The sequence below is a fragment of the Alosa alosa genome, chromosome 17 (assembly GCF_017589495.1).
Source record: "Alosa alosa isolate M-15738 ecotype Scorff River chromosome 17, AALO_Geno_1.1, whole genome shotgun sequence".
NCBI classification, from domain to species: Eukaryota; Metazoa; Chordata; class Actinopteri; order Clupeiformes; family Clupeidae; genus Alosa; species Alosa alosa.
In genome coordinates, this window is record NC_063205.1 from 20,188,499 (window position 1) to 20,200,685 (window position 12,187).

General features: G+C 40.4%; 1 protein-coding gene across 4 annotated transcripts; it reads right to left on the reverse strand.

The window, feature by feature from the left end:
- Positions 1–209: 209 nt before the first annotated feature.
- Positions 210–9,778, reverse strand: si:ch211-132g1.3 (carcinoembryonic antigen-related cell adhesion molecule 2). 4 transcript variants are annotated; one of them, XM_048267814.1, is made up of 8 exons: positions 9,691–9,778; positions 7,209–7,498; positions 5,127–5,375; positions 2,926–3,207; positions 2,307–2,543; positions 1,712–1,948; positions 1,394–1,480; positions 210–1,244 (listed from the first exon to the last, which is right to left on the reverse strand). In XM_048267814.1, exons 2-8 carry the CDS (start codon positions 7,234–7,236, stop codon positions 1,216–1,218), a joined length of 1,149 nt encoding a protein of 382 aa, XP_048123771.1. In that variant the 5' UTR covers positions 7,237–7,498; positions 9,691–9,778; the 3' UTR covers positions 210–1,215. The 4 variants fall into 4 exon arrangements, with proteins under 4 accessions (XP_048123771.1, XP_048123772.1, XP_048123769.1 ...); XM_048267815.1 differs by lacking the exon at positions 9,691–9,778 and adding an exon at positions 8,070–8,148; XM_048267812.1 differs by lacking the exons at positions 7,209–7,498; positions 9,691–9,778 and having other exon boundaries at positions 5,127–6,034.
- Between the last annotated feature and the right edge of the window lie 2,409 nt (positions 9,779–12,187).

Consider the following 12,187-nt stretch of genomic DNA (forward strand, 5'->3'; position numbering starts at 1 on the left):
AATACTTTCAACTGATAAATTGTAAGCAGTGACACGCTACAAGCAACCTTATCAGCACCTTAGTTTAGATAGTGCCATGTCCCGGTCTTGGGGTTATGGAACATGAACAAAAATGTTGGAGATGGCATAAACCGAAAATAACCAGGGTAAATTTAAAGTATTTATTAACACAAATACAAGTATGATAGCAAAAAACTAAGGCTGCAAAACAAAGCTCCAACAAAAGGCCTTGAAAGGCCCATAGCTTTCAGACTCTCACTCTGAGAGCGGGCAGGAGCGGCATCACTGGACTGGGAGTGGTGGCATTGCTGGAACGTGTGGCAGAGCAGCAGTAACCCAAAACCCCAAAAGTTCAAAAATGTGCATCACATAACACATTCATTTTAAAAGGGTGGTGCCTCAATCACCCTGTAGTTCATTTAGCGTCATTAGCCCATGGGACCGTCTGAAATAAACAGAAAACAGAGAACACAGAACAAAGCAAGCAGACACTGATACAAAACACACAGGGACGTAACAATAGCATTACATGGAAATTCTGGGCACATAAAAATCACATCACATAAAAAAGTTGGAAGAAATGGCACCAATGTCCCTGTACCCATATTACATTTTTACATTTATTCATTTAGCACAGCGGTTCCCAATTTTTTTTCCCACGTACCACCACCTACATCCTGACTTGACTCGCGTACCCCCACCATCCGACACATAAAAACATTAACACATTCTATTGACACATTCCAGGCATCATTTAATTACATGATACATGATGCTACATGATAACAAATAACAAAATCAAAATGTGCACTGGTCTATAAGCTCTCACACTAAAAAGACAGTGTGAAACATGATGAAACACAAAGAACAAAGAGAACATAGGCTTAAGATTTTTTTTAATATTTTTTTTTAACACCTTTCCGACATCTCACGTACCCCCTAGTGGAAGCTTGTGTACCACCGGTGGTACACATACCACAGTTTGGGAATCCCTGATTTACATGTAGCAGACGCTTTTATCACAAGGGTCAGTTTCCCCAGGGCAACTAGGGGTTAAGTGACTTGCTCAAGGGTACAACTGTGAAAGCCAGGAATTGAACCCACAACTTTTCTGGTTACTGCATGCTAGCCCAGCTCCTTAAGCACTATGCTACCACCATCGCACCATACAATAAAAAATGAAGACCCTTGAACTCCTTTACTTCAAAATTCACATCATTTATTCCATAGCGTCATCAGTGTATCTGAAAACAAAAATAATAAGAACATGCGGTAGAAGTTGGGATTGACTGTTAAGAGATAGAAGACATGACCAATAGAATGACGTGTTTGTCTGTACCAATGACAGTAATAATGTTGCATGTTGAACAGTGTCACATCTCTTTGGCCTTACCTCTTTTGATGTATGCCAGTAGGCCTATCACTGCTACTATGCAAACCACGGCAATCACAATAACAATTATCTTCCAGGTTTCCAGACCTGTGGAAAAGGAGTAAGTACACACATAATGAAATCAGCCACAGAAGAAATTATTGAAGCTTATTGAACTTATTGAAGCTATTGGAGCTATTGGAACCTCTACATCCACCCATGGTTCAACTGACTTGATCTTACTATCTTCATATGCACACACACACACACACACACACACACACACACACACACACACACACACCGCCAACAGAAAATTAACATCTCCAACAAACTCACCATAGTGAAACAGATTGTTCACAAAGATGTGATCACTGGTCTCGCTGCTCACAGGGTTACTGACTCTACAGCTGAAGCTCTGGTCTTCATTGACTTCCTTCTCAACAGTGAGATTGGCTGACCCTTCTTGCCATACACCACCAATCCACCACTGGACTTTAGCGCTCTCAGTCTTGCAGGTCAGCACACAAACAGTGGCAGAACAGGACGAGGTTATTGTTGGCTTGGACACAGGTGCTAATTGAAATTAAGGAAAGAGATTAATGGGAGCACAGGAACCGTGCAAATGTTGGAGTTAGATTTACACAAGTGGAAACATTCAGACACACACAGACACACAGACACACACACACACACACACACACACACACACACACACACACTTTATGATGGAAGCTCTCAGTCTTGCAGATCAGCACACAAACAGTCAGTGGCAGAACAGGACTGAGTGATATTTGGTTTGAGATGCACTAGAGAAGTGTGAGATATACACAAATGGAAACATGCATGTACACGCCACACACACACACACACACACACACACACACACACACACACACCGCCAACAGAAAATTAACATCTCCAACAAACTCACCATAGTGAAACAGATTGTTCACAAAGATGTGATCACTGGTCTCGCTGCTCACAGGGTTACTGACTCTACAGCTGAAGCTCTGGTCTTCATTGACTTCCTTCTCAACAGTGAGATTGGCTGACCCTTCTTGCCATACACCACCAATCCACCACTGGACTTTAGCGCTCTCAGTCTTGCAGGTCAGCACACAAACAGTGGCAGAACAGGACGAGGTTATTGTTGGCTTGGACACAGGTGCTAATTGAAATTAAGGAAAGAGATTAATGGGAGCACAGGAACCGTGCAAATGTTGGAGTTAGATTTACACAAGTGGAAACATTCAGACACACACAGACACACAGACACACATACACACACACACACACACACACTTTATGATGGAAGCTCTCAGTCTTGCAGATCAGCACACAAACAGTCAGTGGCAGAACAGGACTGAGTGATATTTGGTTTGAGATGCACTAGAGAAGTGTGAGATATACACAAATGGAAACATGCATGTACACACACACACACACACACACACACACACACACACACACACACACACACACACACACACACACACACACACACACACACACACACACACATAAACACACACAGAGAGGAATAAACTCACCAATGACTTTCAGCTGGTATATTTTTGCCAGGCCTCTGTTATTTATCCTGGCTGAATAGACACCATCATCTTCGGCTGTTAAACTGCCTACAGTAATCTGGCCGGTTTCAGTATTCAGATATGTGCGGTTCTGAAATCCCCGATAAAAATGTAACGTGTTGTTCTTCCAGAGAACAATTGAATCCGAGGAGTTAAATATCCATTCTATGCTAGACAATGCTGCAGGCTTTTCAACTGAATTTAAAGTAACTTCCCCACCGAGTGGACAATACACAGGAACAGCTGTGAGGGAAAATAAAGAAACATTATATTTAGAGAAGTAAGCATTTCTCTACAAGCAGAAACTTACAGCACAGTCAAGACCTTGACTAATATATTTCTGACACACTAGAGTATTTACAACTTTTTTTTCCCTTGAAGACATCCATCAACAAAACCATGCATGCAAATGATTAGTATATCCCTTTCAGTTGTTATGTCTGTGGTGTATGTTTGTTTTGTTGATTCAATTGACCATGTCAAGAAAGAGGATAAAGCACACCCCACACCAAGGCCGTAGTCATGATGTCAACATTGGGGGGGGACCAAATCTGTGGTGGGGTCTGAGGGACCCCCAAACAGAATTTCAATACATGTCCTACCATGCAAAAAATATTATTAGAAATCACAAACAAGTCGTTAGTTAAGTCAGTCAATTAGGGTATTCCAAACTTTTGACGAACATAGGCATGGCATGGATGGATTATGAACCCCTGGGAAGAGATGCCCCCCCCCCTCTCCTCCAGATAGAGGGGTCCTAAGGCATTCTCCCATGGAAGATGTTTTATTAATTTTAATTATTTTTTAAAAAATGACCCTTTAAATGATGACTTCTGGTGAGTTTTGTGAAAAGAGAAGGGTGGAGAAGAGGCAACTTCACACAGAGGCCCTGAGCTCTTGGGCCCAGTAAGCCCATTCAGTAATCCATCCCTGGAGTCATACCATACCTGTGGTGGAGTCATACCATACCTGTGGTATGACTCCATTTGTCTTCAAAATGTATACTTTAAAATAAATTACAAACTAGAGTATCTTTGTTAACCTCTATATTACACAGAATGTGGTTCTTTGACTTGTTACTTACCTGAAGATTTTTTTTAACTGTTTGGACCTATAACCTAATAAGATGTTGTCTTTTAATTTAGATTGTATTATGCTGGTGGCTACTCAGACAATTTTAACGTAGTTTGAAAGGGACAGGATTCAGGAATAGGCTAAGACAGGCCCCTCTTCTGTCTGACTCACGTTACCCCCTGCATTAGGCTATAGACTGGCTTCTGACAGAAATGACGTTTTGTGCCAACATGTAGAAACACTAGGCCTACTACAGCCTTTAATTGGTGAATGGAGGTGCAAATTCCTCTCTTTAGTTTCACGATTCACATTAACTGTAGGCTATCACTGCCAGTGCATTGTAAACGTTTTTTCCAACTTGTGTGCCATTGCCACATTTGAATCCTACGTTTTGCCTGCATGGATGCGCGATTGAGTGCACATCTAAATAATATGCAAGATGCAACAACCATTTCTAAGAGGCCTATAAACGGTAATTTCTGGCATTACTACTAGCATATGAATGCATTATTTATGTTGAAAGACGTGAAAGAAATGAAAGACACAGGCTTGCACAAATTCATAATTTAAAATAAAACGTTGCAATCATTGCGAGAATAGGCTACAATATGGAAAATGTTTCAAAGTTCCCTTTGAGTCTGATCGGCTCCAAAAATGTGTGGGATGTCCTTAGCCTGTGCTACACCTTTCCAAGTTTTGTGAAAATTGTACCGGTAGCTTTTGCGATATTGTTGACAGCCCTACCTCACCACAGTAGGGTGCAGTAAATGGAAGCTTTTAACAGCGCACGCCACTATCAAAAAACGGAAAACCACTAGGACAAACCATTCAGCGGTGTAGGCTACTCTGGAACCATCACTAGGTCACTAATTTGTGTGTTATTTACGTTTGATTACATTTCAGATGCGTGTTGGTTTCCTGTAGGCCTAGTCTAGCGCTTTTTTCTTTCTTTATTTTCCGTATATTGGGGGGGGCATTTTGGTCATATTTGAATATTGGGGGGAAACGTCCCCCTCAATGTCTATGGTGACTACGGCCCTGCCCCACACACACACACACACACACACACCTGCTCCTCTGAAGCTCACCTGCGGGAAACAACTCTTCCTCAAGCGCAGTGTTACTGGTCTGCTCACTGACAGGGTTGTGTAGTGTACACTTGTACCCCCTGTTTGGGTCGCCGGTCTTGTTGACCCTCAGCTGGTCACCAGCAGCCAACAAAGCATTATCTGCTGACCACCAGCTGTAGTTACTATACTCTGTGGCTTTTCCTTCACAGGTGAGAGTACTCTGGTCTCCCTCTCGGGAGGGATCGATTACTGGTTTGCCGACGTTTTCTGATAGAGAAAGGTTGATCACACATATAGTAGTTGACAGGTTGCAGTACTTGAAATACACTTGACATTCCATAACATTACATGCATTACTACATAAAGATACATTGCGAGGAGGCTTAACATTATTTAAAATGCTATAAAATACATAAAATTAATGAAAAATGAGGATAAAGCACATAACACACATACACACACACACGCATTCTTTTTGCAGTGCATTGTTGACTTTGACCAGCGGTGTAGTGGTAAATTAGAGGTGGCTAAACTATGAATTCTGTGATCACAGTAAAGAGGAATGTGCCATGCGGAATAAGAAGGTATTCAGAACATGTTTGATGATGGTGGAGGTTATTGTCCAATGTTTAAACAATACCAGTGTTAAATAGTTCATAGATTGTTGATGAGTGTACATATTGTGAATGTGGATAATACAGTGTGATTTTTGAATGTTAAAAGCTGCAATTGGTGAATAAACTCTTTTGAGAGGAGGATACACTATAATAAGAGGTGGATGAACTCTGTTTCTGAAATGTCAGAGGTGGATAAACTGCATTTACTTGCGTTTAGCCTCCACTACAGCCCTGTTCTTCCATCCTGTTTTGAGGGTAAGCATCCCTGTACAGTCATTCAGGGATACATGATTCATGAACCTCCCATATGACTCTCTATCAAAATATGGACCAAATAAAAAAAATCTTGTATTTTCCAAACTTCCAGAATATGGATATAACTGGAGCTGTGTGGATGAAACGTTACCTCTCCTCCAATAGGCTTAAAAACCTGTCAACCTGTACACCTGTACAAAATATGGACCCAATAAAAAAATTTATTGTATTTTCCAAACTTCCAGAATATGGCCATAACTGGAGCTGTGTGGATGAAACGTTACCTCTCCTCCAATAGGCTTAAAAACTTAAAAACTGTACACCTGGTAAATAGTGATCACAGTAATGTTTTCGTATATTTTTTTGTTTTATCACTAGCTTCCCCTGAGTTAGTAGGGGATTTTATTCCACATTTGCAAACTTGCAAAAGCACAGATTTTTTGTGGCAACAAATGCATATTGGGTGAAGTCGGGTAATGTGGGACCCTTAAGTGGCGTCTCATTTCCAAGGGGAATATTTTCACCCATAATTTGCCACTCTGTTTCGAGAGACAAGGGATATTTAAATACATTCATAAAGCCTTGTGATTATTGACATAGGAAATATGTTCCACATATCCATGACTTCACTCATGAAGTAATAAGATACTATCTTATAAGCTCTGAAGTTTCACAGAGCATTAAGCTTATTTGACCTCTTGATAATGGCAATTTATAGCCTAAATTATTATTGCCTGTAAGGGTGAATTCTTTATGAGTGCAGTCACAACCATCTATGAATGGTTTATACAGGTTTATGTCAACCATTACAAGGCATTATGAATACTTTGTTACCCCTTAAGTGTTGATGACCCAAAGTTGTACAATACTGAATGCAAATGTTTCATTTGCAACAGGACAAAGCATGTTGACTTGAAGAAAACAAGTAATGCCCTGTAAAGTAATGTATAATCTATATGTGGGGTCCCACACACAAGGGTCAACCTAAACAAGGGGTCCACAATGCAATTTCATACTACAGGCAAGACTTGCAGCAGTTCTTTCACCATTTATAGTGAGAGGAGAGAGGGGTCACCCCATTTGCCAGGATGGGTGACTGAAAATGTTTAAGTACATTTTAATTACCCTGTGATGACCAGTGCTTGTAAGAGGGGAGCAAGTGTGAACATTTCTTTGAATTAATCAGATGTACAGACACAAAAGGCCTACACTTGGTAAACTGACTTACCCAAAAGTTTAAGAGAAAAAATCTTCATCAGCAACACATTGTTAACCTCAACTGAGTACTTTCCCTCATCATAGTGAGTCAACTTAGTTATTGTAATGTTGCCAGATATCAAATCCAACGTTGTTCGTTCCACAAAAGATCCATAATAAAGTTTTTTTTTTCGAAGGCTGGATCATACTCTACAACCTTATCATTCCCAAATTTCCACACAACGCTTTCGACTTGACCAGGTCCTCCAACAGGGGAAAGAGTAACATCTCCGTTGAGTCTTGCATACTTGTTGTCTTGGGCTGAGGTAAATACAATAATGGTTATTCAGCAGAATGATGAGTGTGTGAGAGTGAGAGTCACGTATGCCAGTGGCATATGCCATTAAATTTGAAGTACATAACAACTACAGCAAAGAGACATTGTGAGGATGCTTAACATTATTCAAAAAACTATAAAAGACATACAGTTATGCGTTGTTGATCTCAACTGAATATGTCCTTCTATCCTCTTTTAATAGCAATCCTGTACTACCATTTGAATCAATTCTGAATTTCAGGTAAACACGATATGTGAACCTCCCATAGACTCGCTCCCAAAATATGGATCAACAAACACATATCTCTTTGAGTAGAAATACACTGAGAGAAAGAATCAGGCATAAGCAGTGGCCATTGACACTGTTTCCGTGAAGTAGTGAGGGGATTCAAACAGAAAAGCTGTCTCTCAATTGAAGTAAAAAAACACTCATCTTATGTACAGAATCGCTAAACCTATTTACCTGTAACTATAGTACATGTACTGTATATTCAAGTACATTGTTGTCCACCCCTATGAACAGCATACAATAAGCAATAAAAGCAGAACACTCACATAGATTTGCACTTGGCTATGAAAATGGCTGAAAAATGAAAAACGATGTGTTTCTTCATAGTTCCAGTTCCCCAAAACTGTCATTAAATCTCAGGGAGTTGAAGCAGAGCCCGTCTACAGAGAGCCTTGGCACTTCCTATTAAGCCTCATTGTATCGAAATTGGTTGCAGTTCCATTAGAATTCCACTGGGGGTGATCGCGGGCGAGTGCAGGTTGAATGGGGGTCTATGGAGCTAGATGGCTAAATGTATCTCTTTCACCTGCTTGTCGTGGAAGAATCGTAGATTTTATTGTAGTTCAATTCAAGTTCAATATAGATTTTAGATCTAAAGTTGAATGAACGAGTACTTATGTCCTTTTCATTTCTTACAGGTTGGGTCGTTGTTGCCCATATCACGCTAGCATTGTGCTAATGAATGACGTCATTGACATATTTGAAAGGCTTTTTAGAAGACTTACGTGACTTCAAAAAATATACAGTAACAATCAACAGTGTGTATTTTCTTTGCCTCTCCTAGCGAATGCAACATTCAAATTACTACTCAAAAAATTATATCCAGAGAAAAGTGGATATTGAGGGGTAAAGCTCCATAGACCTCAATGCATTCTGCACACGCCTGCGAGCGCCCTCAGGTGGAATCTGAGGAGGAACTGCAACCAGTCCAGAAACCGTAAGTAACCAGACAGTGCCAATTCTCTTCCTATTAGACAGTATCTGGTTGAAGCAAGTGATAACATACACAGAAGAGTTAGTGATTAAAATGTCCCTATAGGCTATTAACTGCCAGGTCACATGGGTGCTCTTAGGTCATGATTTAAACTCTGAATCCCATATCAGTATTATAAATGAAAATACTCTCTTACAGTTTGAAAATACTTCTAAAATACAACCAATTCACTCCCAGGTTCATACTGAAAACGTTGTAGGCTACATGCTTTAGCTGCCTCAACTACTGTAACCTCAATACTCCTTCTGGTCTACCAAAGAAAGCTATTGTGGCTCTTATAGTTTCGATCACTGGCATCCCCCTGTACAAATAGGTCTGTTTACAGTTTTTTTATGCCACGCTTGTAAACTTGCAAAAGCACAACCACTGGTTGTGCAATTAGTTATGGTTGTGGCTGTGAGTGCTCAGTGTTTGTTTGAAGCACTCTACACAAAGTGCAAGCATTGGCTTTATAATACTACAATACAAAGGGATGTGTTCAGCTTTGCAAAGCGTTTGTTAGAGATTTAGTGTATTGATAGGCCTACACTAATCACAAGGTCATACAATAATGGACAGATTCACTGCATTTCAAACAGTGAAGCAGAAAAAAGGTACAATGCAACCGTTTAGATAGTCTTAAAGCAGCACTAAAGAAGATTTGCTCTCAGGGTCCCCTGACAGTTGAGAAGCGCAGTAATGAATTAACTAAATATGTATTTTTTGCAAGCATAAACATAACTCCAATACAATATAGAGAGAATGCATTGACAGTCTGCAGAACAGCAACTTCCTTTGGTCGTATTACAAGAAGTGTCGTTCACCCTATTTCTAAGGGGGCCTTTAATTAATTATGTCTAGAAATATGAACCTTATACCGGTAATAAACAACATAATAAAAGAAGAACACTTACAGAGACATGGGATAATCCAATGGCTGAGAAATAAACAAAACACTAGCACAATTTGTTTCTTCATAATTCAAGTTTCATACAACACTGTGGTCTCAGTTCACCAAGCAGTTAAAAGTAACAGCCCCACCCACTTCCTGCAATACAATACCCTACATCTACATTGTGTGTTAAGTCATCTCAGCTCCTACCATGGGCGGACTGGCCATCTATACCGGGAATTACCGCACCTTTTGGGGCGATAGAATAGCCAGCCAACGATCCAACCAACCATAAGCCAGATTTCACATGTAAAATTAATTTTATACAACCCTACCCCCATCTTGCCTGTTCATAATTCTGAGAAATTCTTGAATTGTGTGCATGTGTGTGTGTACAAGTTTATGTTTATGTGTGTGGGTGTGTGTGTGTGTGTGTGCGTGCTTGTGTGTTTGCCTGCGTATGTGTGTTTGTGCATGTGCATGCATGCGTACATATGTCTACTGTGTGAGTATGTGTCATACGTATGATTACTGTAAATGTATGTGTGTTCGTGTGTATCTGTTTTTGCACATGTGAGCACATGAAATGGGTTAACATGACCCCTGGAGGCAAACATACAGAAAAAAATGGTCATCCTAGGCCCTACAGTTCTCAAGATATTCACAGAGAACTGTGTCTGCCCTACCCTCCTTTCGGGGGGTCCAGTCCAGCGGGGGGGCTACAGATCAAAACGAAAAATGCCACCACATGCCCACGAAGTTTCGTGTACCCCGGTCTTTCAGTGTCCCGGGAATCCTTGTTGGTGAACGTCACTAAATGTACACATAAATTATTTTATTGTAAGGCCCCCCATGAACGAAAGTACACAAAACTTGGCATGCATTCGGAGGGTGTCATAATGATCCTACACTTTTAATTTCGTGCAGTTTTGACCTTGTCAGCCAGAGATATTGTGATGAAAACACCTAATTTTTTGCTTTTTAATTTTTAACTAGGTGGCGCTATACATGAAATAAGTGGTAATGGGATGGGTTGACATGCCCCCCTTAAGACCAACATACAAAAAAAAGGTGGACCTCCTAGGCCTTACGGTTCTCGAGATATTCACAGAAAACTGTCTTGACCCACCTACAGGCCAGTTGGTGTATAGTAACATAAATTAATTTATTGTGTGGCCCCCCATGAACGGAATTCCACAAAACTTGGCGTACATACAGAGGGTGTCATAATGATCCTGCACTTCCAATTTCGTGCAGTTTTGACTATGTTAGGTCACAGATACCTTCAATTACAACACCTCATTTTTACTTTTTTTGTGTTTAACTAGGTGGCTTATACATGAAATGAGTGTGGTTATGGAATCATACAAAAAAAGCTAAAGCACTAAAGAAAACTTTGCTCTCAGGATCCCCTGATTAAAAAGAATGCTAATGAACTAAAAAGTCTTTATGTGAATTTTTTGCTTAAAAAAAAAAAGCATAAACATAACAGTGGTACTGCAGTGTTCCAAAAGTGAACAATATTGAGAGAATGCACCAACAGCAGTCTGTAGAACAGCAACTTCCTATTGGTTGTTTTACAAGAAGTGTCGTTCACCCTATTTCTAAACAAGGGGGACTTTAATTAAGTAACTATGTCTAGAAATATGAATCTTATACCGGTAATAAAATGGGCTAATCCAATGGCTGAGAAATAAACAAAACACTAGCACAATTTGTTTCTTCATAATTCACGTTCCCTATACAACGCGGTCTCAGTTCATCGAGCAGATATAAGCAACACCCCACCCATCCGCTTCCTGCAACACAATGGCCTACATCCACAGCTTAAATTTCCCCCGTGGGGATCAATAATGTATCTATCTACATTGTGTGTCAAGTCATCTCAATTCCTACTGTGTGCATATGCAAACAAAAAAAGTATGTTTTTTTTAAGTGTATGTTTTTTGGGGGCTTTATTTTAGATAGGACAGTGAGACAGGACATGATGGGGGATAGAGGTGGGGTGGGATCAGGAAATGACCTGGGTCAGACTTTAAGGTCCCTGTGGGCACCTGGACCCGTATGTGGTACGGGCGCTGCAGCCAACTGTGCTACAGTGCCCCCCCATTCTTCCACACTGGTACAGCAAGAAATCATACAGGCATATAGTCAAGTCAGTTTTATTTGTATAGCACATTTAACATGCACAGGGTGCAACCCAAAGCGTTCCACACACAAGACATACAGTAAGATGCCGGACGGAGCGGCGTAGTCGCCAGCATACCCGTGACACCAACACATGACAAATACATTTTACAGATACATATACGTACAGTGCATGGAAATGATCCTAATGAGTGAGCATTATATTTGTGTGTAATAGAGGGCCACATTGTGATTGATTCAGTAGACCACATAATGATAGATGGGATCACTCTTACATGGAACAAAGTGATGACATTGTGTAAATATGTCGACATCTTGCTTTAAACGGGTACTGAAAATACATAAAAACACAACTCAAGTAAAACAAAATG

Excerpts from the sequence above, each read along its gene's own strand:
- si:ch211-132g1.3 (XM_048267812.1), bottom strand. The coding sequence starts at position 5,448 with ATGGAATGTCAAGTGTATTTCAAGTACTGCAACCTGTCAACTACTATA. Across the intron at positions 1,481-1,711 it reads GAACAATCTGTTTCACTATG|GTCTGGAAACCTGGAAGATA; the intron begins GTGAGTTTGTTG and ends CCTTTTCCACAG. Across the intron at positions 1,245-1,393 it reads ACTGGCATACATCAAAAGAG|ATACACTGATGACGCTATGG; the intron begins GTAAGGCCAAAG and ends TTTTGTTTTCAG.